Genomic DNA, 26,067 nt, shown 5'->3' with positions numbered 1-26,067 from the left:
AAAACATTGAAATACCAATCAAAAACCCCTGAACATCAAAGTCAACTAATGGTATACATAATAATTTCTGTATAAAATAATTAAAAATCTTACATAATTTTAATTATAATGAAATCTCTTTATAAAAAGGTCTGTAACTTGTGAGAACAAGAAAACCTATTGGCAATAAGCTTCAGGCTTTACAGGACACTTTGGTTCCTCTTTGAGTTTATTTAAAAACGTAAAGGCAGTGATTAAACTTACAGGTATTTCTCCAAACTCTCCATAGCTTGCTCTTTTGTGTAGGATCTCCATTCAATTGGAATTGTACCACAACCACTGAACGTTTTGTTATAATATTTTTCCAAATTAGCCTGGAATCGACACACAAACCACTTCCAGTATGGCAGCTCTGAGAGGTCAGGGGTGATGGACCAGTTTGCATAGAGTGGACCTGCTGTTCTGTACTCCTTCCATAAAACTGTCTCATCTGAGTTATGTTTTGGGAAAAAGGACTTTGTGTTACTTGCCACTGAAGATGTGCAGAAGGTCAAGCAAAGGTTAGTTGTACCTCTGTAAATCATCCCTATCATCCCACAGTTATGATGGAAAGGAGCAATATGATCTCCAGGATGGTCCTCCATTGTGTTAACACAGACAACTTTACAGAAGGGACACTGAGCCCAGCAGCATTGGCAGAAATGGTCAATCAAAATCTCATCTGGTGGTTTCCAGAACATTTTCATTTCAATATCAGAGAGATTTGTTAAGTATCTATTCAACTCTTCTATTATGGGATGAAGTTTTCTTTTCACAACCTCTTCCAGAAGTTCAAAGTCAGTGATGTCCTGACAGCAGTTACCAGTGAGGTGTTCTTTATTGTATTCAAGCTCGTCTTTCAGAGAGCCTGAGAATATATCCAGCCACACATTGGCATCTCCACCTGTACTTAAGACTTCAGCTGTTGCCGTTTCAGCAGCCGTGATGACACATTGCTCCTTGTGTCTGATGTTCCCTTTAATCATTGCAAGAGTTGAGGAGTTACCCTCTGTTATGTATGCTCTAACTTCACGTTGGATGAAATCTTCAAAGTGGTCCCTGGGATGATGAATGTACTCCATGAATTTGTAAAAGTCCTCCTCCTCTGCTAGTGCTTTCAGAATGTGTTTCTCCAGGTTTGACCTGTTGCCTTTGAAAGCTGGAATATTTGTGCGCATCTCTCCTGCTAGATCATTTGCAGTCTTGTTGTAGACACTCTGAAGAATGGGGTTTTTCAGCTCACTACAAATCAAGGCTCCAAATACTGCAGCAGATGTTGCACCTTTGCAGAATCCCTGGAAGACGCTGTAGTATTCTGGTTTCTTTCTTTCTAAATAAATCCAGGGATCATTAGTCTCTCTGAAAACCTGATTAAGCTCTGCAAACCTCATACCTGCCTGTCTGCACATATATAGTGTCAAATCAACAATGAACTCTTTTTTGAATTCATATTTTGTGTGCATGCACTTGTGTTCTCCAAGAGTATCTTTTACAAGTTGAGCAATTTCTTGTATATAAGTTAAATTATATCCATTTTTTGCAACTGATTTTGACTTCACCCGGTTCTCAGTTTGACGAAAGACATTGTGCATCAGTTGTTTTATTGACTCTTGTTCTTCTGGTGGTAACAGGGGAGTGTTAATGGAATTTCTGTTGGCTTTTTTGATGGGATTTACATATATGGTGAAATCAGACACATGAACAATGTTTTCAAACTTATTTAATCTGTCACGAACAAGTGCTTCTTCATACGTTTCATTTAGGATTGTAATTATGTCATGTACTATATTGATTTCTTTAAAAGGTGGAACATCTGCTGTCAGCTCAGAGACCCACTTTTCCCAAACTGAATCAAATAGTCTTCTCAACTCATTCTCATCAAGAGCCTTGTGCTTAAGACTGAATGCAAGCTCTTTGCTCTTCTCTAAGAGTCTTCTTTCACGCAGGGTTTTTTCTTCCACCAGTTTGGTGAGAGCTTCCCTTTGAGAGATGATGTTCTCTAATTTTGTTTTTGCATCTCTTACAAGCTCCCCATAAAGGTTCTTGATTTTCTCTTGAAATTTCAATTTCCATTGAATCAGCATCTCCTTTTCCTTGTGTTCTTCAAAGTAATGTTTCATGGAGCTTTTCACCTCTTCAAGGGTCTTTGCCATCTCCTCTTCCAGTTCTCTATTCTCAATTTTATGCAGTTGCCTGTTGTTGATTCTGTTGCGTAGTTTGTCTTCAATCTCCAACATGGCACTTCTGAGACTCCAGGTCCACTTTGCGTACTCCTCCTCCAATTTCCTGTATGTTACAATTTCCAACGTATTTTTGAAGCTGAAAACAAAGTTTTCATTCAAAAGAGCGTTCCAGAGATCTCCAATACGATCTTTGAATTGTGCCAGTGTGACACCCATACTTTTTGAGGCATGAGACAGAATAGTGCTCTTAAGCTCCTGGACATTTTCACTGTAACATGGATTTGGTGGTGCCATGGGGGGGCTGCCTTCCCAGAGCTGGGCAAAATACCTCACATCAGTCTTTATATCAAATTTAATGACGTCACTGAAATATTCTGCATCACAGACTTCTTCTTTAGCCGCTAGTTGAGTCATCTCATCTAGTTTCTCCTGTAAGCGCCTTTTCCCTACCATGTTCTTCTCGCTCGCTGTGATGTCTCCAACGTTCTGATGCACAAACATGCAGCTGGGGTTCATTCGTACCTTCTTCATCCTCAGGAAGGCTTGAACAACAATCTGAAGGATGTCCTGCATCTCAGCTGGATTCTCACCAAAGATATTGATTAGAGTCATGTTTCCAAGACCAACAACAAACGTTGCCATTTCATTATCATGATTTCTTGTTGACCTGCCAGCCAACTCTAGAGCACGAAGACCCTCGGTATCTACGACAAGAATGTAGTCAAAGTTTAACTGTTTTCTTAGTTCTTCAGACACCTTGACCAGTTGCATGAAGGCTCCTCTGGTGCATCTACCAGCGCTGACTGCAAACTGCAGTCCAAACATGGCATTCAGCATGGTGGATTTCCCAGTGCTCTGAATCCCTAAAACAGACAACACGAAGACTCTCTGGTCTCCCAGTATTTTGATAAGTTCATCTAAAACTGCTTGAACCCAAATTAGAGGCACATGAGCTGCATCACCATCCATCAGCTCCAGTGGGTATCCGGAAATCATGAGCTCTGCTACAATCCGTGGTAGAGACCTGACATCTAGTTTACATCCAGATCCTGTATTTTTCTTAACAGATACATCTGATTCATATATCTGCCCAATTTCACGAAGTATATGCTCCAAGCCAAATGTTGCGGCATTCAGTTTCTCAGAGAGCATCTCTAGTTGTGATTGTTCTGCTGTGAGATGTTTAGATTTATCATGTTTCTTTTTCAAATCCAGCACTTTTGACCATTTTTCATCATATTTATGATGAAGCATGGAGAGGTCTTCTGAAGTGTACTCATCCAGGAGGATCCCAAGCCATTTAAGGAAATACATCTTCTCGTCAACATTTCTGGAATAAATGTTTTTAGTAAAGAACTTCATAAAATTACTGATGCCGGATGCTTTCTGCTGCTCTCGGATTTTGTGCATTTCTGTTTGTTTTTGGCTATTGTGCATTTCAGTGTTATCCCCTTGAGGTCGATGTAGTTCTTTGTTCTTAAGACACCAGTCATGCCACAGTTTTCCCTGACAAGGCAGAAATGTTTCTTTGATTTTGGACAGTTCCTTTTCCTCCAGTAGTTTCATCATCCACTCTGCTGTCTCCTTTCCACTCCTGCAGTCATCATCATTCTCGTCTACTTTGATTCCTGTGTGTTTGCCCATATTCATAAGTTTAAAAACTGACAGTGGTTGTGAGAGGCAGTCTTTGATGGCTCTTCTGACATCCTCAGATATATCTGATTTATTTCTTTGTTTCAGGCCAATTGTATATTTGCCTTCCTGCAGTTTGGAAACACCTGAGGCATCTTCAGTCAGAAGGCAAATGAGAGGCTTTGTACTGTTGTAGAGCTTTTCCACCATTGCCATACTTTTGTCACTCTTATCAAGATTTGGCAAAAGCACTACATTTATTGAGGAGTCTTCAGTCAGAATTTTTAGCTGTGTCCCATTAGCTTGAGCATCACCATGAAGATTACAGAATGCAACACAATCTGTGAATTTATCGTTTTTATCTCCAGACGGACAGTACCAGGCGATCTCAACCACTCCATCCATCAGCAGGCGGGATTTGCTGCTTCCACAGCAGTGTCTGTGAAAGAATGTGGTATGCCGTTCATTGATCAGGTTGTTCATTAATTCAGATTTGGATGCAGAAACTTCTGAAAACCTAAAAAATGCAACCATGGGTGTCTCAGTCTTGTGGACTGCTTGATTTTTGCTAATGTTTCTTTTGTGTGACTTCCAACTTTTCTTGATTTGTCGGAAGGTCCACAGGGGAAATTCAATCTCTTGGGTGAATGGACTGGGCACAAGCAGAGGAAGAGCATACTGACACTGTGAGAGTTTTGTTACCATGAGCTGACGTAGGAAATTATCTGCATAGAGGTACACTATCATCTGAATGTCCATTGGGTGAATGGGCTGGCTTCTACTCTGTTCATTTGCTTGTTCAGGTGCAGACCTCTTGAAAATTTTCTCAAAAGCATTGGTCTTTCCTGTATCTAACACCATGTTTCTTTGTGTGTTGAACACCTCGCTGGGTTTTTCTTTTATTGGGATGTATCTTGCTCTGTAATCTGTCATCAGGAGTCTTTGTATATAAGTTTGAACCAAGTTACTCTCCTCACAAGGTTCATGCCTCTGCAATGAAGGTGCAGATACTTGCAGAAAGGCATGTGACTTTAGTTTGCTGTGGTACTTGCCCAAGAGATTAAGCCTACCAACGAGTTGATTGATGTTTTTCCGCCTGCAGCTTTCTTTGTCTTCATACTGGTCTAGCCCCACCACTCCATGTTCCTTGTCTTTTCCCTGATAAATTAGAAAACAGTTGTTCATATCTCATATTCATATTTAATCAAATCAATTTAAATGTATTCAATTTATGTGAAATAAAGTCTAATTAATGAAGTTTACAAATAGTGCATGTCAGTGCTATAAAAATGAAAGGGATAGTTCACCCAAAAACGAAAATTCATTAATTACACAGCCTCATGTTGTTACAAACCCGTAAGACCTTCGTTCATCTTCGGAACAAAAATAAGGATATTTTTGATGAAATCCGAGAGCTTTCTGACCCTCCATAGAAAGCAAGGGAACAACCATGTTTAAGGCACAGAAACACAGTAAGGACATCGTTAAAATAGTCCATGTGACATCAGTGGTTCAACCATAATTTTATGAAGCTACGAGAATACAAGATATGAAAACAAAAAAGACTTTATTCAATTATTTATTCTCTTCTGGGTCAGTCTGCCACCAATCACGAGAGAACCACAACGCTCAGAAAGCTCTCGGATTTCATCAAAAATATCTTAATTTGTGCACAAAAAGTGTTCTTGTAGCTTCATAAAATTACTGTTGAACCACTGATGTCAAATTGACTATTTTAATGATGTCCTTACTACCTTTCTGGGCCTTGACTGTGGTAGTACCCTTGCTGTCTATGGAGGGTCAGAGAGTTCTCAGATTTCATCAAAAATATATTAATTTGTGTTCTGAAGATGAACGAAGGTCTTACGGGTTTGTAATGACATGAGGGTGAGTAATTAATGACAGAATTTTTCGTTTTCAGGTGAACATTCCCTTTAATGTTAAAATCAGCTGTAATCTGTGAGTGAGAAGGGAAAATGTATATCATAAATTTATTAATTTTTTGTTTCATACATAATTTTAATGTCATATTCTGCTATGTATTTAGTATATTTGTGAGATAAAATTGTATTTACCTCGATATTGCCTGGTTTCATTTGAAATTGACTGCCTAAAAATAAAAAGCCAAAACAGTAGAAAAATTAGATGCTTTGCTTTATTGAAAATGCTTTATTTTCAGATTTTTTTTTAAACAAAGAAATTATTACAGAAATGTTCCATAACACATTGGACTATTACTCTGATGGAAAAAGGAGGTGTCAATGTTTAGTCATACGGTTGTACTTACTGTCTGGTGCAAAGTCACTTCTTTGTTTTTTGATGTTTGCTGTAACAGAAATGAAACCAATTACAATTGCTCAACATGTGCTGCTTACTTAAGCAAACCAAAAGAACTGCATGTGTAATCATAAAATCTGAATTCTTAAATTCTGAATTCTTGAATTCTGGAAGTCTTTAATTAATGTCTTGAATTAGTCAGCTGCTGCTATTTATGTATAGTGTAATTATGCTATTACAGTAGGGCTGCAACAAACGATTTGATAGTCGATTAATCTAACGATTATTAGAATGACTTATCAACTAATCATCGATTATTTCACTGATTAATCAGTAGACTTTGATTATTCAGCTTTTGCAATTTGTTAAAATATTCCGTTATACACATTCTAACAAATAAATAAAGGTAATCACTTCAGCCTTTGAAAATCATATTACCTAATTACAATTCTTATATACAAATAAATATATTTGACACACAATATGAGATGACAGACAAAGAAAATCTCTCATTCAACATTAATTAGCTATATGAAAAAGTAACTGAATGACACATCATCCTGCCTAACAATCTGCCATTCTTTTGTAAGTCATATGGATAAGAAACAAAATAAAGGTATAAGACATTTTATTTTTGGATAAACAATTTTATTCACAACGTAATCTCTCTTAAAATACCTTATAGGGTTATGATAATCAAAACAGTCCTGAGCTAGATCAAGCTTTGGTCTCAGCAAACCAATCACTTTAATGAAATAATAATAATAATATAGTAATAATAAAAAGATTTTATCATTAGCTAGCTCCACACTAGAGAGCTGCTTTATAACAGAAAATCAAGTTGTAATTCTAAATAAAAGCGACAATGTTTTTCAAAGGTTTTTCATGTTTTAAGCTATCTTGCATAAAGTGCTAAATAAACGTGACGTGACGTGACTGGACTTTACTAGAGTACCGAACTGCAAAGCTTGCGCAAACATCCACATCACTGTAATCAGATGCGTTCTTACCTGCTGCTTTCTCACCGCTGTCAGTTTTTGTTCTGTTCATTTTGTTATTGAGACTAAAGCGCGCAGCATATATTTACATACTATATTCATCCAAATGTGCTCAGCAGCTTTAGATTTGGCTGTGTTCGCTCTGAAGCACTGTGTCAATTCACTGTGTGAATTGCATTCAGGAGGGCTGAATTACAATCTTGCACTACAGCGCCACACTGGTCAAATTGTTGCATTGTTGCAGGTTCTTACATTAGGTCATACGAGATCAAACGACTACTCGACAACAAAAATATTTGTCGACAATTTTTTTTATTGTCAACGCTGTCGATAATGACAACTAATAATTTCATCCCTATATTGCAGTGCCATGTCTGGTCTTCAACGAGCCCAAAAGGGCCCATGTCACACCTCTCTTTATCTCCCTGCACTTGCTACCGGTTGCAGCTTGCATCAAGTTTAAGACATTAATGCTTGCATATAACAGCCACAGGCTCAGCACCCTCCTACTTCCACTCACTTTTGAGAATCTACATCCCCTCCAGAAGTCTGAGATTTACAAGTAAGCGATGCCTCGTGTTACCATCATAGGGAGGCGCAAAATCACTTTCCAGAACATTTTCGTTCACCGTTCCTGGCTGGTGGAATGATCTTCCCACCCCCACCAGGAATGCTGAATCCCAGACAATTTTCAAGCGACATCTGAAAACTCGTCTCTTTCGTCACCATTTGACTTCATTCTATATCAGGGGTGTCAAACTCAGTTCCTGGAGGGCCGCAGCCCTGCAGAGTTTAGTTCCAACCCTGCTCCAAACACACATACCATGTAGTTTTAAAATAAGTCTAAAGGACCTGATTAGCTGGATCAGGTGTGTTTAATTAGGGTTGGAGCTAAACCCTGCAGGGCTGCGGCCCTCTAGGAATTGAGTTTGACACCCCTGTTCTAAATAAATTAAAAACCAAAAACCTTTGCATTCTCTTTCCTTAATCTCTCCCCGTCTAGCTTGTACTAATCTGAACAATGCCTGAAACTTTATATTACGAGCACTTCCTGTGTTTATTTGCCCCTTTATGATGAATCGTTTATTGTATTTCTCAATTGTAAGTCGCTTTGGATAAAAACGTCTGCTTAATGAATAAATTTATGGATAAAAACAAGATTTAGAAATATGACAAATATATATTTGTTTGATATTTGTGAAATCTGTCAGTGCAGATGAGGTCATGGTCAACCTTCCTGATATGCATTAAAACAAAATGTAAGTTCAAAAGAAATTGCACTTACTCTCTTGGAATGACTCATTACTCTTTCTTTTCCTTAGTCCTGATTCCTGACAATGTGCAGAAGTTTTTGTATTGTCTTTATTATCAGCCTTTGAGAAGAGAGAACCTGTTACATGAAAATATAATACTTTAGCTTGCATGTGCAAAGACAATGTGTTCAGTAAATTGGTCATTAAGATGATGATTATGGATTTGTTTGCTTACCCATGATACCTATGTCCTACAGTAGATCAGACCGATCCCTTTTAGCTTAAATCAGGATAACTGCATCAGAGAGAGTTTGTGATTATGCTCTATTCATAAACCAATCCACATGACTTAATAGATGACATGACATACAAGTGAGTCTGATACAAGTAAACAAAATCAAAAGCTGATTTACTAAAAGATGATTCATACTCTATAAATCGATAAGCACATCAAATACAAACACAATAGGGTGTGCAGTTGCATGCATTACTATGTCACATGATATGAATGCTTGCAAATCCAGATCAACTCTCTCTTACAATCAACACTCGTAATCATATTTCGAGGAAGAGTCTCTAACTCTTAAGAAAATGCCACTGACATCACTTAATGTATAAAACCTCAATTGTAATTGTAACATTTTAAAAATGTTTACTTAAATTTCACCAAAGCTATTTTTATGGAACCTTAACTTCATTTTCTAAAAACGGGCTATTTACATAAAGCTCTTAATCACCATTGCCAATATTACAACAGAATAAAAGTATGTGTACAGCCAGTGACCATCATTGTTAATAGCATAATATTCTGAAATTCAACACACCTGCCACCTTACCTTTGCCACACAGCCAAATTAAGTATTCTGACATCTTCCTGGTTCAGTCTATTATATTGCACCACTCTATTAACCACACCCACATAGGCAAATAAAAGAAGGGCAACCAGAGCTTCCCTCATTTTCATTGGTAATGTTTGAGGGTAATTCATCCTTTACTGTGTGTTGATGACTTATACTACTATTTGCTGTGCGATAGGGGGCCCTGGAGAAAGCAAATTATTGGACCTGCTATAGCCAAACGTTATCAAACGTAAATATAATAAATTATTAACAAACATTTTAACGAATGCCTGCCAATAAGAAAATTAAACTTTTATCCATCTTAGAAACTTCTGCTTGTGGCTTTGGAATTGTCTTAACTTATTGAGACGCTGTTTCAACACTCCTATATTGCAGTATATATCCTATATATGCAGTATTGCAGTATACTTAAGTATTTGTTTTTTTGTGTTTTTATTTATTTATTTTGCATTTGGTATTTAAAATACATTGGCTGTGAGTATACTACCAATAAAAAGCGCGTGAGCAAACGGACTGATGCGGTAACTTTAAAACTTTTATCATTTCTAAAATGTTTAAAAATACCCTTAGTACAAAACACAATGTACCAAATCGCAAAAAAAAAAAAAAAAACCCTGATACATATAAATTGCGGACTCCGGGGTATAAAATATCGGTATTCGATAATTATAAATTAAAGTCAAATTAGTATAACAAACGTACCGTCTGATGATTCCAGAGTCCGGAGGATAAACTCATTCGCCTCACATAGCACACTGAGGCAGAAATGAAACTTACAGTAACGAAACGAAACGAAGACTTAATGATTACCATTTTTTCCAGCTCTTGTCAGAACCGTCAGGGCTGTGCGAAGTGGGCCTTCATGGCCTTTTTCTTTTGTGTTTACTACTTTGGTGCAGGCAAACTTACCTTAAAATGTTTCAAAGTGTGTATTCGAGTGCGGGGAAAACGCCTCCACACTGTTTTTCCCAAAATAACCACTAGATAAAGTCAAGATACATTTTTTGTTGTTGCTATGGACTGGTGGACGTTTACACTGGTGATGTACCTGAGAGAAAACTGATTTCACGGTAACTGATGTAATTTTCAGCACTAAGAAAAAAAGTTTTTTTTTTTTTGTAGAATATCAGTTAGACCTATATATGATATGAGAATAAGGGCTGTAGATAGGGAGTAGCCTACATGTTATTTAAGAAAAATATCATTAGCCTATATTTTCAGATTGACAGAATTTTATTTTCAAACCTAGTCTGTGGGGTAAAACGCCCCCCAGTGGGCATGGCTTAATTACTGTAGTTACTCTGTTCTGAACATCACATTCTTTGCTTTTCCATTAAATGTATTCTAACTAGGTGGTTGAATAAAAAATATTTGGACTTTATATTTAAAATTACCTTAAGTTAGCATCAGCTAACAATATCTTTAAAATAGGCTATTATAATTAGGTCATTCATAAATATGGATTATAATCTTTTTAATTTTAAGCTAAAACTGCCTGTACTCTGATTTTGCTGTAAATGTATAAAGCAAATTGCTGTCAGACTGGGGGAGCATCTTACCCCACCTGTGGGGCAAAACGCCCCTTTGGTACAAATGTAATTTTTGTTAAAAATCTAATAGCATGAAAACTCTGGACATTTTTCAATAACAAATATTTTTTTTTTACAAATTTTAAACAAAAACATTTTTAACATTTTTAAACATATACTATGTTTATAATTTAGGCCCATGTCATTGCCTCTAAAACTATGATAACTATTCTGGACATACTTATCTTTTGTTTCACAGCGGGAAAAACTGGCACAGTCATTAAGGCGTGCATTTCCCCCCACTCTATGTACTGGCACACAAAGGGAAACAAACATTAGAAATCATTTGCAAGACACAGTAATTTTATAAAAATATCCGCATTATTTGAATAGCATGAAATGGAGGGACTCCTCCACCTTGAGCTGTCTGGTTGGTATCTCCCTCCTACACACTCTTGACACAGAAAAACTTAGCCAGGGTAGTGCCATATTTATTTTTTGGCAGGATGAAATGAGAGATGAGGGATAAAGTGTGGATCTGATTAAAAATCAAACTATAAAAACAACAGATGAAACATTCACAAAAACAATATACAGTAATACTTTTGCTGATGGTAATGGGCTGTGCTGCAAATTGGTCTAGGTAAAGGAGGGCCATCAATTTCTTTGGATGATTATTTTGCACTGTCAGTTCAGCCTAATGACCTGAAACGCACACACACACACACACACACACACACACACACACACACACATACACACACACACACAGACTTTCTCTTTTTCTGTTTTATGAGATTGTACCATTGTCTAAACTGAAACTCTATTTTATTTATACCTTAATAAGAAGAATACTGATAAATATTCCCCACCTCACCACATTCAATGCAAAAAACAAACAACAACAGGAACAACAACAAAAACTAATTGGTTTTGGACCAGTCATGTACATTGCATACTTGGAATTAAACCCCTTTTTTCAAAAGGTGGTGAGTTGAATACACTGTAAGTAATTGTTTATAACTGAACGCCTTCGTAATGTTGTCTAAATATATATTTTTTTTTTTAATAATTTCTGTACAATACACACAAATGTTACCATAAATTGTGACTTCTTTTTAAGGTGTGATGTTACAGGGGCTTAAAGACCGTTTCAAACAGTTCCTTGAGCCTAAAGGTCATTCTGCTGAAGTCATTATCCTACAGGAAAAGAAATAGAAAAAAGACTGAATTTAGTCTATGGAAATAACAAGACTAAATAATATTCATTATTTAGAATCAATTGATTAGCTACATTTCCAAACTCACCCTGTTGGCGGTGCAGTGGTGGAAAACATATTCAATAGCTGTGATAAACTCTCGCACTGTTTGATAGTCATTATTCTCCAAGTTCATTTTCACTCTGCCCAGCATCATGGGACCACAGATGTTCTCACTGTATCCTGGAACCTGGACGCCAGCATTCAAAAAACGTGTAGCTCTTCATAAACATTACTCAATTCTTTAACAAGTAGTAACATGTTTTGCACCTACTATCATAATATTTCTTCAAATACAGGACACTCTCTTTATAGCCATATGTAACAGGAAGCTGAGGTTTGTTTTGAGTGTTTTTTTTGTCCTGAAGATGTTTCTGAAACAAGTAAAATCAAAATCAGTTAGGTAAAGAAGAAAAAAAAAACTTTTCAATAACATATTTGGCAGTGTAAAATGTGCCTCTTGTTATTTCGAAGAACTTGATTCATCACTGTTTTGTCATTATATTAGTAAAAAAAATAGTTTCTGGACTTACTGGGGCAGTTTTGTTTCTTGACTTGTTTCTTCTTAGGTGTAGAATGGGAGGACGACCCCGTCTGCGGTCTCTTCTTACAGCTTTGTTTCTTCATCCTCCTCTATTTTATCGCTTGATCAATCAGTCAGTCGGATTCTAGAATGATCTGAGAGAGTCATTTCATGAAGGAGACTGTCACATCTTCAGCATTATTTGAACAGCAGGAAGCGGACGGGTTTCTCCATGTTGAGTTGTCTTTGGTGTAATATCTCCCCTCCCACACTCACAGAATCGAAACTGAAGGCTGCTTGGTCCTGCGCCTTTGCATCTGAGGAAAAATAAAATGATGCACTTGAGGCTGCGCTTCACTAACGGTCGTGTACTTCTCAACTCTGGACCAAAGCGAGCGAAGTTTGGTAATTGATAATTGGAAACATTTTTATATATGTAGTTTGACGTTGCTTTTTTTGGATTGTAGAATTAGTATGAGTTAACAAGAATAGGGCCAGCTATAGTCATACATTTGGCTGAGATATGGCTATGCCATGGGCCATATGTGGCCCGAGTTCTGGCAACCAGACCTGGTCCAGTCATGTACCGTAATGCATTGCTGAATATGGGCCAAGTGAAAGTGGGTTGTGTGGCCCATCACTGGGCCGAACCAATTTTGCTATGTGGGTATATAATATCAGAAAACATTCACAAAAGGATATAATTATTTGACTCATCCAGATAATGTACATATTTTAAATAACATTTTAATTAAAATGAGGGCTGTCAGTTTAACGGGTTAACTTATTTAATTAGTTATGAAAAATAACGCGATTAAAATATTATACCACAGTTAACGCACTGGCCCCGCCCCCAGACCTGTACATCATCTTACATTTCATACAGTTAACTGTTGACAAATATGATGCAGAGCAACAACTCCATAAAAGCAGTTATGCCCTAAAATTCAAGATATTGGGGCAAAAAAAAAATGCTCCTGTATGAGTATTGGTCTCATATTTAGCCTATATCATATGATAAGTGGTATCACACAAGCCCAAACGAAGTAGTTTCGCTTTCACAACGAAACACAGCGTCACACACGGTGGCCTAGAGTGAGTGGCGGTGGCGTAGAGTGAGCAGAGGCCGGGGGCTAAAGTGAGGAACCTTCTTTATGCAGCAAGAGCTTGTAACACTCCAAAGAGAAAGGAAAAATTGAAATCGCATCATATGACCCCTTTAAAAACAAAAACATTGAAAGGGATAGTTCACCCCCCCAAAAAATGATGTCATTTAATCAAATATGAATGACTTGCTTTCTTTTGCACAACATAAAAGAAGGTATTTTGAAGACTGTTGGTAACAAAGCTGTTTTGGTTACCAATGACTTCCATTGCACGAACGAAAAAAATCTGAGATGTTTCTCAAATTATCTTCTTTTATGTTTCACAGTTTATGTTGGGTCGTTGTAGCCTAAATGTTTCTGTGTAATAAATGTTATGTTGGATCAAATCAAATATTTCTTTCTAAAGCTACTATTTGTAATGTCTACTCAATAATTTTTAATTTAACAAAAAAAAAAAAAATTCTTTAAATAATCTTTTGGGGGTATTTTCACTGCCAAATGTAATTTGCGATTAATTAGATTAATTAATCAATACATCATGTAATTAATTAAATTACAAATTTTAATCGGCTGACAGCCCTAATTAAAATAGATTGTCAGAGCAGTGCTGTAATATTTGCATACGATTTCATTCATTATTAAATCTTTTACTGTATGAACACACACATGTACAATCAACATCAATATTCTTTAGAATCTTTCCACTTTTTAATTTGAAATGTGCTAAAAACAACATATTACATTACAACATACAACATTAGCACACTACCATTACCATCTATAAATTGTAAAAAAAAAAAAATATATATATATTGGTTGGTGACCAACGAATTGGGAATCTTGCTAGAGAGACCAATCTACTTCGAGTGTAAACTAAGCCAGCCTATGCACATTGGCATGCGATATTTGCATCTGACTGCCACGCCTCACAGCGCATAAATATGCAGCAGGTGCAACACATATTCAGCTTTTCGCTTTGGAGCCGAGCGGTTGTTTCGTTCTGCTCCCCAACAAGCTTCAGTGTTTTGAACAAGTCAGACAAGGAAGCCTCTGTGTGTGTGCGTGTTACGGCGCTGCAGCGGGTCGCTGAATCCTTTGTTGAGGTGCAAACTGGCAAAAGCCAGGGGAAGATTACTTCTGGTAGTCACATTGGTGGTTTCAGACTCAGGGTGATGGTGAGGACTTCCCCACTGAGGAACCAACCTCCCAGGGACCCTCATCCCACCTGCACTCCGCAGCCTGTGGAGATTCCCAAGGAATGTGCTGGACCTTCTCGGAATGTTCCACCCATATCCTTTGGGGCTCCCCCCGACGATCAGATGTTGATCGCAGCAGGAGGGCGAGCCAGAGCTCTCTGGGGAGGATGATCCGGCTGCGCTGCCACCTTCTGGGATGGTACCAATGCCGGAGGTGGACCCTGAGATGACGGCTATGCTTGCCCGGGCCGCTGAAACCTCCACGGTGTCCTAAACCTTCGAGGCTGGATGATTGGATTCTTGGTGCCTTTCTTCCCGGAAGTGCATGAAGAGCTTGCTGGTTCATGGACGGTACCTTTTTCTGCCTGAAACTGTTCTGGTAGCTTTTCCCCCTCACCACTCTCGATGGCAGGGCAGCCAAGGGGTATACTGAGATCCCGCCGGTGGAGCAGTCGGTTGCAATGCAGCTGTGTCCAAACTCCGTTTCCACCTGGCACGGCAAACCGTGTCTCCCTTCCCGGGCATGTAAGTATTCATTTAGTCTGACTGGCAGTGCTTATGCGGCCTGTGGAGAGGCAGCCTTGGCCTTACACACTATGGCGTTGTTGCAGGTTCATCAGGCCAAGGCAAACAGAAGAGATGGAGGAAGCAGCTCTTCGGGAGATGGTGATCGCACCACTCCCTCCCCCAGAGGAGGGCCAGATAGAGAATCTTTTGTTGCGTTTTCGTCCCTACATAAAAACCTCAACAAAAGAGCAGTTTCCTCTGTCTTTGGGTCCCAAGAGGGCATAGAGAGCAGTGGACGGAGCAGAACCGTACAAATGTCATCCTCCTCTATCGCCAGCAGGCAGCAGTGGGCGGTTCGAGGGCACTTCAAGCCTTCTCATGCACCCTTTGCTCAACCCTGGAACCAGGTATGTGTTGCCCCGCACACCCAGACCCTGCTTCGGGCCATCACCGAACCCCTCGACCCGGGTCCCTGCGTTCCACCTTGCTGCTCCACTGTAGGTGCGTCTGTAGTTCTGCTGGTCCTGCTTACATGGTCTTTGAGAGCCTGGCTAGCGCTCCCCAGCCCGTCTCGCTGGCTCCTTCGGACCATCAGACTCGGCTATGCGATTCAGTTTACCCGGCGTCCCCCCAAGTTCAGGGGCATCCAGTTCACCTCAGGCGGAGGCAGAGGTTGCTCATGTCTTGTGAGCAGAAATCACAGTCCCTCCAGAGCCGGTCCCTCCAGCCGACATGAAGGCGGGATTTTCATTACTTACTACCTACTTCATTGTACCAAGAAAGGCAGTGGGTTACAGCCAATCTTGGATCTGTGAATTTTGAACCGAACCATTCACAAGCTACCGTTCAAAATGTTGATGCAGAAATGCATTTCAAAAACTAATACACAATTTAACATGGCAAAAATTTTAGTTTTAATACATTTTTGTTTGAACATTTGTATTTTTGTATAGCCTAGGGTATTACACATAGCCCGATTCATTGATTCCGAGATCTGTTGAGGCTTTTCAAGGTTAAGTGCAGTCTTTTAGGCCTACAACATTACCTAAAGTGATTTGGAAACATCTAATGCCCACTTTCTGACTGTTTTAATTATTTTTATGTTTAACAGCCAGAAACAATTGCCCAGATTCTGTATGGGCACCTAGTGTAAAGAGCATTTGTATTTAGGTAATATTTATTATCTAAACATATTTGCAGAGCTGTGTAGTCATTAAAACTAATAAAAACTAAAATGACAGCTTCACACAAAGACTAGACTAAAACTAAAATTAAAACAGACCGCCAAAAACAACACTAGTATAGTAAGTGTTTTATTTTGATTGATATTGTTTTTAAATGGTTTATTTTACTTTCACATTTTTATAATTTAATTAAGTGACTGAAAATGCTAAATAAATAATGCATGGCACATCATTTGCGAAGGGTAAACTTTCCATCAAGTTCAGGTATCTTCAAAATATTCATCTGAAAAGAAAAAGAACCCAGGTTAGACAAGCACAATGGAAATAGCTTTTTGTTTTGTTTTGTTTCGTTTTAAAGACTACCATTAGGCCACAGAATTGAAAATATATTGTTTCATTTTGGACAAAATGCATTCAAGTACAAAGACACATGAGCATCAACTCTTCCTGTTCTCACCTCCATGAGACTCTTGAGGGTTGTGCCTTGGCATAATATACTTGTTTTCCAGGACTTGCATGATTCTTTTCCACCCATTTTCTCAAATATATAAGGGGAGATCATTGCTCTTCCACATTTTATGCAGTCCCTCTTTCCTGAAAATAAAGTTGAATTTTGATATGTTAATAAAACAGCTGTGTAAATTATCTATGTGAAGTGTAAGTCAGACCATTTTCATCATTTAATTAGAAAAATGTATTTGAATATTAAAGTGCCCCTATTATGGATTTTTGAAAATGACCTTTCATGCAGTGTGTAACACAGCTCTAAGTGAATTAAAAAAATCCTGCAAAGTTTTAAATCTGAAAGTGCACCGTTTATAAAGTTATTGTCTCTCAAAAGAAAGAGTCGACTCTGAATCATTGAAATGAGTCGTTTTTAAAACGAATCCCAAGCTGTTTCATGTTGACATCAACATGAAACATTAGCATATTGCCCACCCACTTATTGCGAGCAGAGCTGGGAAAACTTGATAGATTTTCGATTTTCGCGTTGGTCTGAATGAAAATGCAAATTCATTCTTTGCCACTAGGTGCAGCTTTTGGAGCAGAAAAAAACATGTTTCCCACTTTCCCCGGTAACAGCTGTACACACTAAAGCTGCTTTATCAGGCATTACAAGCATGATGAAATGGAAATGAAATTGACCAATCGGACCAATCACCGCAGATTAGCGTCATGCAAAGGTTTGAAAAAATGAATCTTTGAGCGAATCGTTTGGGAGTCTTTGAGCAAATAAGGTCAAAATAAATGCATATTATAAGACAATGAAAGTGTTTTTTTGACCTTGCATGCATGTCAACCTGTTGTTGGGGACTCCCAAAACCAAAATATGAACCTTTCATAACACATAATAGGGGCACTTTAAATAACTGTAATGTGTAAGTCATGTTAGAAAAAATACACACACACACACACACACACACACACACACACACACACAAAACAAAAACAAAAAAACAACAACAACAACAAAAAAAACCCTGAATGACAATAGATCACATTGTAAAAACTGCGGTTTTATGGCAATTGTAACATCTGAAATATACATTTTGTTAAAGGAATTGTTCACTCAAAGATATTTGTTGAAAATGCACTCACCCTAAAGCCTTAAAAGATGTAGACTTGAAGAAGTTTGTTTCTTCAACAGAACAGATTTGGAGAAATTTAGCATTACATAATTTGCTCACCAGTGGATTATGTGCAGTAAATGGGTGCTGTCAGAATAAAAATGTCTTAAATGATGATTTTGTTTCTTTCAAAAACACAGCTTTTCACTTCACATAACGACTGATTGAGTCGTGGATTACTTGTGTATTATTGTGATGTTTTATCAGCTGTTGGACTCTCATTCTGATGGCACCCATTCACTGCAGAGGATCCATTGGTGAGTATAAGAGATGTAATGCTTAATTTCTACAAATCTGTTCCAATGAAGAACATTCATTAGGTCTGAGGGTAAATTTTCAGCAGTTTTTTATTTTTGGGTGAACTATTCCTTTAATGCACTTTGTGTCAATTAAATGAACACCTTAAAATAATCCTAATAGTAATATGCCTGTATATGGTACTAATTATTTTAGATGTCAGGAAAAAAGTACACAAAGGAAATTTAAAAAATGCTGTTTTGAAACAACTATGGAGACTAAAACAAAAGAGCATAAATGCAGGACTCTTTATTGTTATAATGTTATAATGCCTTGAGAAAGAAGGTTATGCTGCTTTAAGATATTTAAACATTGAGGATAACTTACTATTATTCAATGCTTCTCTGTCCAATAAGGCCTTTTCGTTCCCACATGTGACAGGAAGCCATCTCGCGTGTTTAGGCATGTTCCAGAGATCCTCTTTGGGAGAAGAGGGGGAAAAGCATTTAATTAAAATGAACAAATTATTTTACTGTATGTTTCATTTTTGTTATGAATAATGGTGGGAATGCACACAAAGTGTCCACCAAATGTGTGTTCATGCCAAAAGGTGTTTAATCGTATAAAATTTAACAGCAACCTGCTTTTCTATGCAAGGACGGACAGAAAAACGACTCTTGTGTACTGGAGTCTGGAGGGCTCTGAAGTTCTGGAGAATTTTTCAAAATAAAAGACAGAATGGTTTCAACACTTAATGTAATTATTGAGACAGACAGATAAAAAGATAGAGTGGTCAATCAATTATCTGATTTAGAACTCACCTCTCTTCACGTGTTTATCTGTCGTCTTCTGGCTGTTAGTGCTTTGCGATGATGGTCCAGCTTGGTCATTCACAGAGTTGCTCTCTGTCCTCCTCTTTTTAATCTCTCTTTCTTTTCCTGTGCCTCGATCCTCAGCTCTTTTTCTAATGTTTCTGTTTGGCTGACTCATAAGAGCTGAGAAATTAGAAACTAGAATTAGAAAATAGATCAGCAATGCTGAAGACCTCAGTGAAATATTACAATAAAACCACTCTCAGATGGAGATGAGCAAGATTTCTCACAGTTCTTCAGGGCTTCAGTGACTTTAGAGAGTTGAGAGTAACGCTGTAAAATATGCTCCTGGTCCACACATTGCCAGAACTTTCTAACATTCTTCTTTCCATGCTTTTCAATATAATCCAAGGCACAATACACACCATTATCGTCACCAGTGTCCTCAAGCCTTTGCTTCAAAAAAGAGAAGCAAAAATGTAAAATTTGAAACCTTTTCTGCGTCTATAGTGATATATTATTGGTCTGAAATTTTAAGATCAAGCTTACATAGAGCTCATATGTAATGAGTCTATTGTCCTTGAGATGTCGGAGAAACATCAGCGGCTCTTCTATTGTAGACATCTTTGTCTTATTTCGGCAGAAAAAATCAAACAACCTGTCATCTGTGAAAAATCCAAAGTCCATAGTGTTGTTGTTTTTAATGTTGTTTCTTCTGCTAAAAAGAACAGATTTAGAATGATTGAATTTGTGACGTGTACACCTATGAATTTAACAGTTCTGCTCAAATCATATTTTATTAATGGTATTTTATTAGACACAACAAGCATCCAGCCTTCAGTGACTCATTGTAATGCAATTACAACCCTGTCACATACTGCATACACTTTATAGAAAATATTAAAAATGATTGTTTTACAGACACTAGGTACGGGTGACTACCAGTCCTTAAAGTGCGTTGCAGCAAATAGGAATATTGTGCGGTTGGAGTAAGACAAATATCCTGACGTGTTTAAGCAAAAAGGATTCAATTGACGAAACTATTGCTATTATTGTTTTTTGTTGCAATGTTTGGTATTGTGTGTCTGAAAATGGCTTTGACCAAACATGCAATGCTTGTCTGCTCATGTCAGCTGTTGAATTCACCGGATAATTTGAGAGTCAAATGCCTTCTTTTACATATGATTTTTGAATTGCATTATTATATGAATTACAATTTCTTCCATTCGTATTTTTACGAGTGGTCAGTCTCTGTAATAAAGTCATGCTTTACTAATTTTAACCATTACAAGATTTTTACATTTTGGTGACTGCATGTTGTACAGTTTATAATTATCTTTATATAATGTCATTTTACATAACATAATTCATTTTAAGAATATGATAAAATTACATGCATTCTTTCATAATAAATTAAGTTTTAAACAACTTTACACTATTTTATTTGTTACCCAGTTGAAAGCAGGCCACTCACTCTGACGCAGAAACAAAACTGAAAGCTGCTTCCTGGATTGTTAGTTTAGAATTTGAGTCATAAAAAATGATAAAAGAAATAACACAACATCATAAAAAAATTAAATTACTGGTAATTGCATTAACGTACTCACCTTGCTGTGTCCACGACTTTCTGTCTATTTTTCTTGTTCTATTATGCAGTCAGTTACGTACACACACTGTCTAATCTCCTTTCCTTTTACATGCTCCACTTAACCACACCTTTCAGTAGACCTGCCTTCCTAATGCCCACCTGATCACTTGCTATTACAAAAGTCTTTATATTAAAAAAAAGTTATTTGAAAATGAAATGAAATTTAATTTAAAGTTAAAACAAACACTCTTTACATTTTAACATAAAATAACAGTTTGTTATAAAAAGAAAAAAGAAAATTCAAATATAGCTGGAAGCAGAGACAGATAGGACCAGGCATGAAATGTGTGGCAAGCATATTGTGAAATAGTGATCTAGCCATGCAGAAATCAAACCAACAACTTTTGGAAAAGGTGATCAATCAGTGAATGGTGTGATGATGAGCCAGATATACCATAAATGGTGAACTTTAGACGTTTGTGATGTGAGTAACTGAATTGGGTTTATGAATCTCATGACAGTTTAAACTTTAACAACTCGGCATTTCATAAGTGACAGCCAGCTATAAAAAGAGCTAATGAACTCACTGTTTTCTTCGCCATTTACAGTTTGCTATCTTCATTCTTGTCATATTTTGATGAAATATTTATTTTAATATTTTATGCTCACCTGGACGGTTTTTAAATCTGGATATTTTGTTCTTGCTGGAATATGATCCTCTTTCCTTACCAATTGGCTCCTTCTGCTCCTTATGCATTATCTAGATATTTAGGATTAATGAATTTCAAGAGAATGCCTGTTAGAAAATACCTGTAATACAGTAGACGGATATGAATAGGAAAGTGGCTTCCTGGACTGTCCTTATGAATGTACAGGTAAATAGGCACACACACTAATCTCCTTTATTTCTTTTAGTGCTCAACCTAACAACCTTTCAGAAGATCAACTGTTCCACCTGATCATTTTAGAGTGGAACAATCACTCCTTCAGTGTTATGTGTCATTTGGAAATGAATATGCCTTTTCAATTCCAAGTTAATTAATTTGAATTGAGGTGTAAATGCAGATGCAATTCTCATCTGTAAGTAAGGAAGAATTCAAATGAATTGGAATTCAAAGAAATTAATGCAACTGTAATTTAGAAAAGCAAAATTGGATGCAAGTTTTGAATGTTGGTATGCCAAAGCCTTGGAATTTTTTTTTAAAAACACCTGAAATGTGAAGGTTTAAAGGCCTTAGACTGAGTGAATGATCGAACAAACAATTAGATATACATACAGACAGACGGATAGACAGATTGTAAAAAAAGCACCGTCCTTCGGATGAGATGTTAAACCGAGGTCCTGACTCTCTGTGGTCATTAAAAATCTCATGGCACTTCTCATAAAGAGTAGGGGTGTAACCCCGGTGTCCTGGCCAAATTCCCTCCACTGGCCCTTATCAATCATGGCCTCCTAATAATCCCCATCCACTGAATTGGCTCTATGACTCTCCACCTGTAGCTGGTGTGTGGTGAGCGCACTGGCGCCGTTGTACTGTGGCTGCCGTCGCATCATCCAAGTGGATGGTGGTGGTTGAGGAGAGACCCCCCACATGATTGTAAAGCACTTTGGGTGTACAGAAATACACAAGAAAGCGCTATATAAAAATGCCTCATTCATTCATTCATTCATAATCACCTTAACCCTTCAATCCATTGTCCTGGCACACACTCTTCATTCATGATGAGTCAATTACACAAAATTTCCACTACAAAAAAAGTTACATGCAGTATCAACAATATATTTAAAAAAAACAAACACTAATAGTAATTATTTAATAATAATGAATTTCCAAATGTAAAATCAAACAATCAAAATACTCTCCAAATTACTGCACACATTTTTTATACAAAGGTAGCAGTTTATTTAAGTTTAAATAAAAGAAGAAAAAAACAGTAGAACAATAAATGTAAAAAAAAACAAAATAATGTTCAGTTAGATTCAGATCTTAGATGTGAAGTGTGTAATTTTTGATGTTGAAATGCCTTCTATCTCAGCTTAGAAGAGACATTTATTGATAGTGTCCATAGCTGGCTCTGTTGTGCTTTTAAAACAGCATTGTGTTTCTTTGGCCATATACACACTGCAGCTAAATTTGCTTGTTAATTCACCTTTTAGTGCTTAATCGTGTTCTAAGTCATTTACAGGAGTGACAACTGTGTTATACAACCAAATTAACTCCTGAAAATGCACGTAGTGACAACTGCATCTACAAAAATTCCACAATTGTTCAATTCCAAATTGAACAATTAGTTGTTAATGATGTATTTAAAGAACACACACCAGAGTTGTGCCTTTCTTCAGTATGCTTAATAGCCATCGCTTATAATATGTGGACATAGCAACACTTCAAGAGTGCGCTCTGTGAAACAATACTGACATACTGACAAACAACCCAGAGCATGATGTTATAGGAGCTTAAAGATGGTTTCAAACTCCCTCTTGAATACTTCCTTCAGCCTTGAGGTCATTCTACTCAAGTCACTGCCCTACAGAGAAGAGAGAGAGAGAGAGAGGGAGGAAACAAATGTAGAACTTAGTATATAAAAATAGGATGGCAAATGTAAAAGGTGAAGACTCTTGTCATTGGTAAACATTGCATAAGGTTAAAATGAAACTCACTTCACTGGAAGTGCAACAGTTGTTGAAAATCAGTTCAATATCTGTGACAAACTCCTGTACTGTTTGATAATCATTATTCTCCAACTTCAGCTTCATTCTGCCCAGACCAAAAATGTTCTCACTGAATCCTGGAACCTGAACACCAGCAGTTCAGATATTACATACACACCACACATATACACCACATATAAGAGCTGTAAGAGCCAGATTAAGCTCCTAAATATGAGATTTACATTGGTTTTGCTCTCGTGTAGCAGGTGTAACAGCAGGTACTGGCAGTGCTAGAAGACAATCAAACAGACAGTAAGTGTTAAATACATTTTTTTTTGTCTATAAAATGAAAGAAATGTTGTTTTGGACCCCACTGAATTCCACTGTATGGACTAAAAAGTTTTACATAAACATCACCAGTGTGTACTGAGAGACTGGACTGCTCAAAACATCCTGTAGGGTCTTTTGATTGGAACCTTCCATCTTCTTCATCACACAAAAAGTGCAGCTCCACTGGCTTCTGTACACACAAAACACAGAGTATGACACAGTCACATGTTTAGTCTGTCTAATCCAACATGATTTCTTTCTCTCTCACCCAGGTGAGTCTTCATGTACAGCTGGTAGGTGACAGAGTGAATGAAAAGCTCGTGGACACTCGTCACAACACAAAATATCTTCCTCAGAGTCACACACGTAACACATGTCATCATTCTGCTGGGACAAGAGTTCACAGAGGATATTTAGTTGTCATTTTGATGTTCTGACGTGGCTGTAATTGTAAGTGATGGTGTCTTACTAGGTCCTGATCCAGGTCTTCACAGATCTTACAATCGCAGGTTATCATATGCAGTTCCAAAACTCTTTTCTGAAAAGTATGTGAGAATGAAGTGTCAAATTATTTAAAAGGGTTTAAAATGTGAATATCCTTGGTTTTTAATTTGGTCTTACATTTTTTGTTTTTATTTAAGAAAAGATTTAATTCATTAAAAAAACAAAAAACAAGAATTCAACTTCAAATAATCATACATGTGTAAAAATGTAATGCAATAGTACAATGTTATATGATACATTTGTATAAACTTCTCTATGAAGATTCTATGAAATAATACAGAATAATAACCAAAACAATAGATGTGCTGTGACAGTGATACAAAATAATGTCATAATTTAATAATGTTTGTCATAACATCTTTTCATATCAATCATACCATTACAGCTTTATCCCTTTTCCAAAGGTAAGCATGCTGTGTAAAATAAAAGTTATGACTGATGCATATTTACAATTAAATCAATACAAAGGGGTTGCTGTATCTTCCGAGGTACATTAATATTTCTAAAATGAGCAACTAATATTTCTCTGGCATGCGTAGGTTGATGAATCTATGCCTACACATAAAAAAGTCTTGCCTATGTGCTGCCCCGGTGTGGTTTGTGTCAAGACATTCGTTAGTCTGGTTGTTTGATGAGAAAGAGATGAAATGTAGTTGCAATAATCGCTTTAGAATGCGTACAACTATAGTACCAGATGACTATTATTCTGTTGCACAGAACTGAACTGATGACGGCATGGTTTGATCTTTGTCTGACTAATCAGTGGAAAGGTGCGTTTAAATATTAAATATATTTGTCAATTTTCTACTCCTGAATGTAAAACTGAAAATTCAAGGAGAAATCTTGTTTAAAAAAAAAAATAATTTTACCATTATAAGTTTCCCCAGAGGTATCCCATTGGATAAAATGTCTTTTCTCCATGTTCCATCTGGCTTGTTTAGTCTGATGAAATCCTCAGGTGTCAGCCAGAAGTCTTTTGTTCTTATGCATCTCCCACAACGGCCTGGAATAACAACACTGAGGCTCTGTACCATAGTTTAAGAAACTCTTAGAGCTATGAATGGATGATTAGTCCAAAATGTATTTGGGCACTTACATCACACTTAAAAATGTCTAAATGTCATTGCAGTAGATACAAAATATCAAACCAAGTGGGACTTGCAAGAAATGCCACCAGAGCTTCTCTGTATGTCACTTTTGCTCAGGGACTTTTGGTGATTGGTATTTGTCACGTATCCGGTCCATGTCTGCTAGCCATCAGAGGTCACCCTTTCCATTTCATTGACTCTCGCACTACACACTGTTGCATATCACCCCGGACTACATATCCCATCATCCACTGCACTGATGACACACACATTTGATTGCACACAGCACTGATTGCACACAGCTGTAATCAATCACACATCCCCTATTTAACACTCACTCTGATCCCTTCCCTCTGCCGAGTATTGTTTAGCGAATATCATTGTTTAGCTGATAGCTACCTTACGGAGCCTGCTTAGTTTTCCTAGCCTTAGCGGAGGCTGATCGTCATGAGTCAAGTCAAGTCACAGTTGATCGTCATGAGTCAAGTCAAGTTCCAGTTCATTATCATGAGTCAAGTCAAGTCAAAGCTGATCTGCCTGAGTCAAGTCTAGTCACAGTTGATCTTCCTGAGACCAGTCTAGTCACAGTTTATCATGAGTCTGGTCAAGTCACAGCTGATATTCATGAGTCTAGTGAAGTCACAACTGATCGTCATGAGTCAAGTCTAGTCACAGTTGATCGTCATGAGTCAAGTCACAGTT

At 37.3% G+C, this 26,067-nt stretch overlaps 3 protein-coding genes and 1 long non-coding RNA gene across 9 annotated transcripts in view; all 4 read right to left on the bottom strand.

Annotated features, from left to right (window-relative positions):
• Window positions 1-200: 200 nt before the first annotated feature.
• LOC107695116 (interferon-induced very large GTPase 1-like) lies at window positions 201-8,436 on the bottom strand. Its single transcript, XM_016494922.1, has 4 exons — window positions 8,394-8,436; window positions 6,121-6,159; window positions 5,909-5,943; window positions 201-4,991 (listed from the first exon to the last, which is right to left on the bottom strand). Exons 3-4 carry the CDS (start codon window positions 5,927-5,929, stop codon window positions 240-242), a joined length of 4,773 nt encoding a protein of 1,590 aa, XP_016350408.1. The 5' UTR covers window positions 5,930-5,943; window positions 6,121-6,159; window positions 8,394-8,436; the 3' UTR covers window positions 201-239.
• A 2,729-nt stretch (window positions 8,437-11,165) lies between these two features.
• LOC107695126 (uncharacterized) lies at window positions 11,166-12,206 on the bottom strand. Its single transcript, XR_001634961.1, has 3 exons — window positions 12,059-12,206; window positions 11,567-11,950; window positions 11,166-11,455 (listed from the first exon to the last, which is right to left on the bottom strand). It is a non-coding gene; the product is annotated as an uncharacterized LOC107695126 (long non-coding RNA).
• Window positions 12,207-16,705: 4,499 nt separating this feature from the next.
• Window positions 16,706-20,910, bottom strand: LOC107695125 (uncharacterized). 2 transcript variants are annotated; one of them, XM_016494935.1, is made up of 8 exons: window positions 20,810-20,910; window positions 19,752-19,920; window positions 19,493-19,658; window positions 19,212-19,385; window positions 19,031-19,099; window positions 18,778-18,870; window positions 16,983-17,119; window positions 16,706-16,808 (listed from the first exon to the last, which is right to left on the bottom strand). In XM_016494935.1, exons 2-8 carry the CDS (start codon window positions 19,887-19,889, stop codon window positions 16,755-16,757), a joined length of 831 nt encoding a protein of 276 aa, XP_016350421.1. In that variant the 5' UTR covers window positions 19,890-19,920; window positions 20,810-20,910; the 3' UTR covers window positions 16,706-16,754. The 2 variants fall into 2 exon arrangements, with proteins under 2 accessions (XP_016350421.1, XP_016350422.1); XM_016494936.1 differs by having other exon boundaries at window positions 19,752-19,917.
• Window positions 20,911-22,879: 1,969 nt separating this feature from the next.
• Window positions 22,880-26,067, bottom strand: part of LOC107695124 (nuclear body protein SP140-like protein) — a 7,396-nt gene continuing 4,208 nt past the window's right edge. For 2 of the 5 annotated variants that reach the window (XM_016494930.1, XM_016494934.1), the window contains 7 exons: window positions 25,147-25,280; window positions 24,243-24,311; window positions 24,042-24,160; window positions 23,861-23,963; window positions 23,686-23,733; window positions 23,453-23,587; window positions 22,880-23,319 (listed from right to left, as the gene is read on the bottom strand). In XM_016494930.1, the coding sequence (XP_016350416.1) occupies window positions 23,239-23,319; window positions 23,453-23,587; window positions 23,686-23,733; window positions 23,861-23,963; window positions 24,042-24,160; window positions 24,243-24,311; window positions 25,147-25,280 (689 nt within the window). In that variant the 3' untranslated portion in view covers window positions 22,880-23,238. The remainder of the gene's footprint in view (window positions 23,320-23,452; window positions 23,588-23,685; window positions 23,734-23,860; window positions 23,964-24,041; window positions 24,161-24,242; window positions 24,312-25,146; window positions 25,281-26,067) is intronic. The other 3 variants (XM_016494932.1, XM_016494933.1, XM_016494931.1) reach the window with 3 other exon arrangements.

The sequence above is a fragment of the Sinocyclocheilus anshuiensis genome, unplaced genomic scaffold (genome assembly GCF_001515605.1).
Source record: "Sinocyclocheilus anshuiensis isolate Anshui unplaced genomic scaffold, SAMN03320099.WGS_v1.1 scaffold434, whole genome shotgun sequence".
Classification (NCBI taxonomy): Eukaryota; Metazoa; Chordata; class Actinopteri; order Cypriniformes; family Cyprinidae; genus Sinocyclocheilus; species Sinocyclocheilus anshuiensis.
Note: the sequence above shows the minus strand (reverse complement) of the source record. Positions and strands in the feature narration are given on the sequence as shown.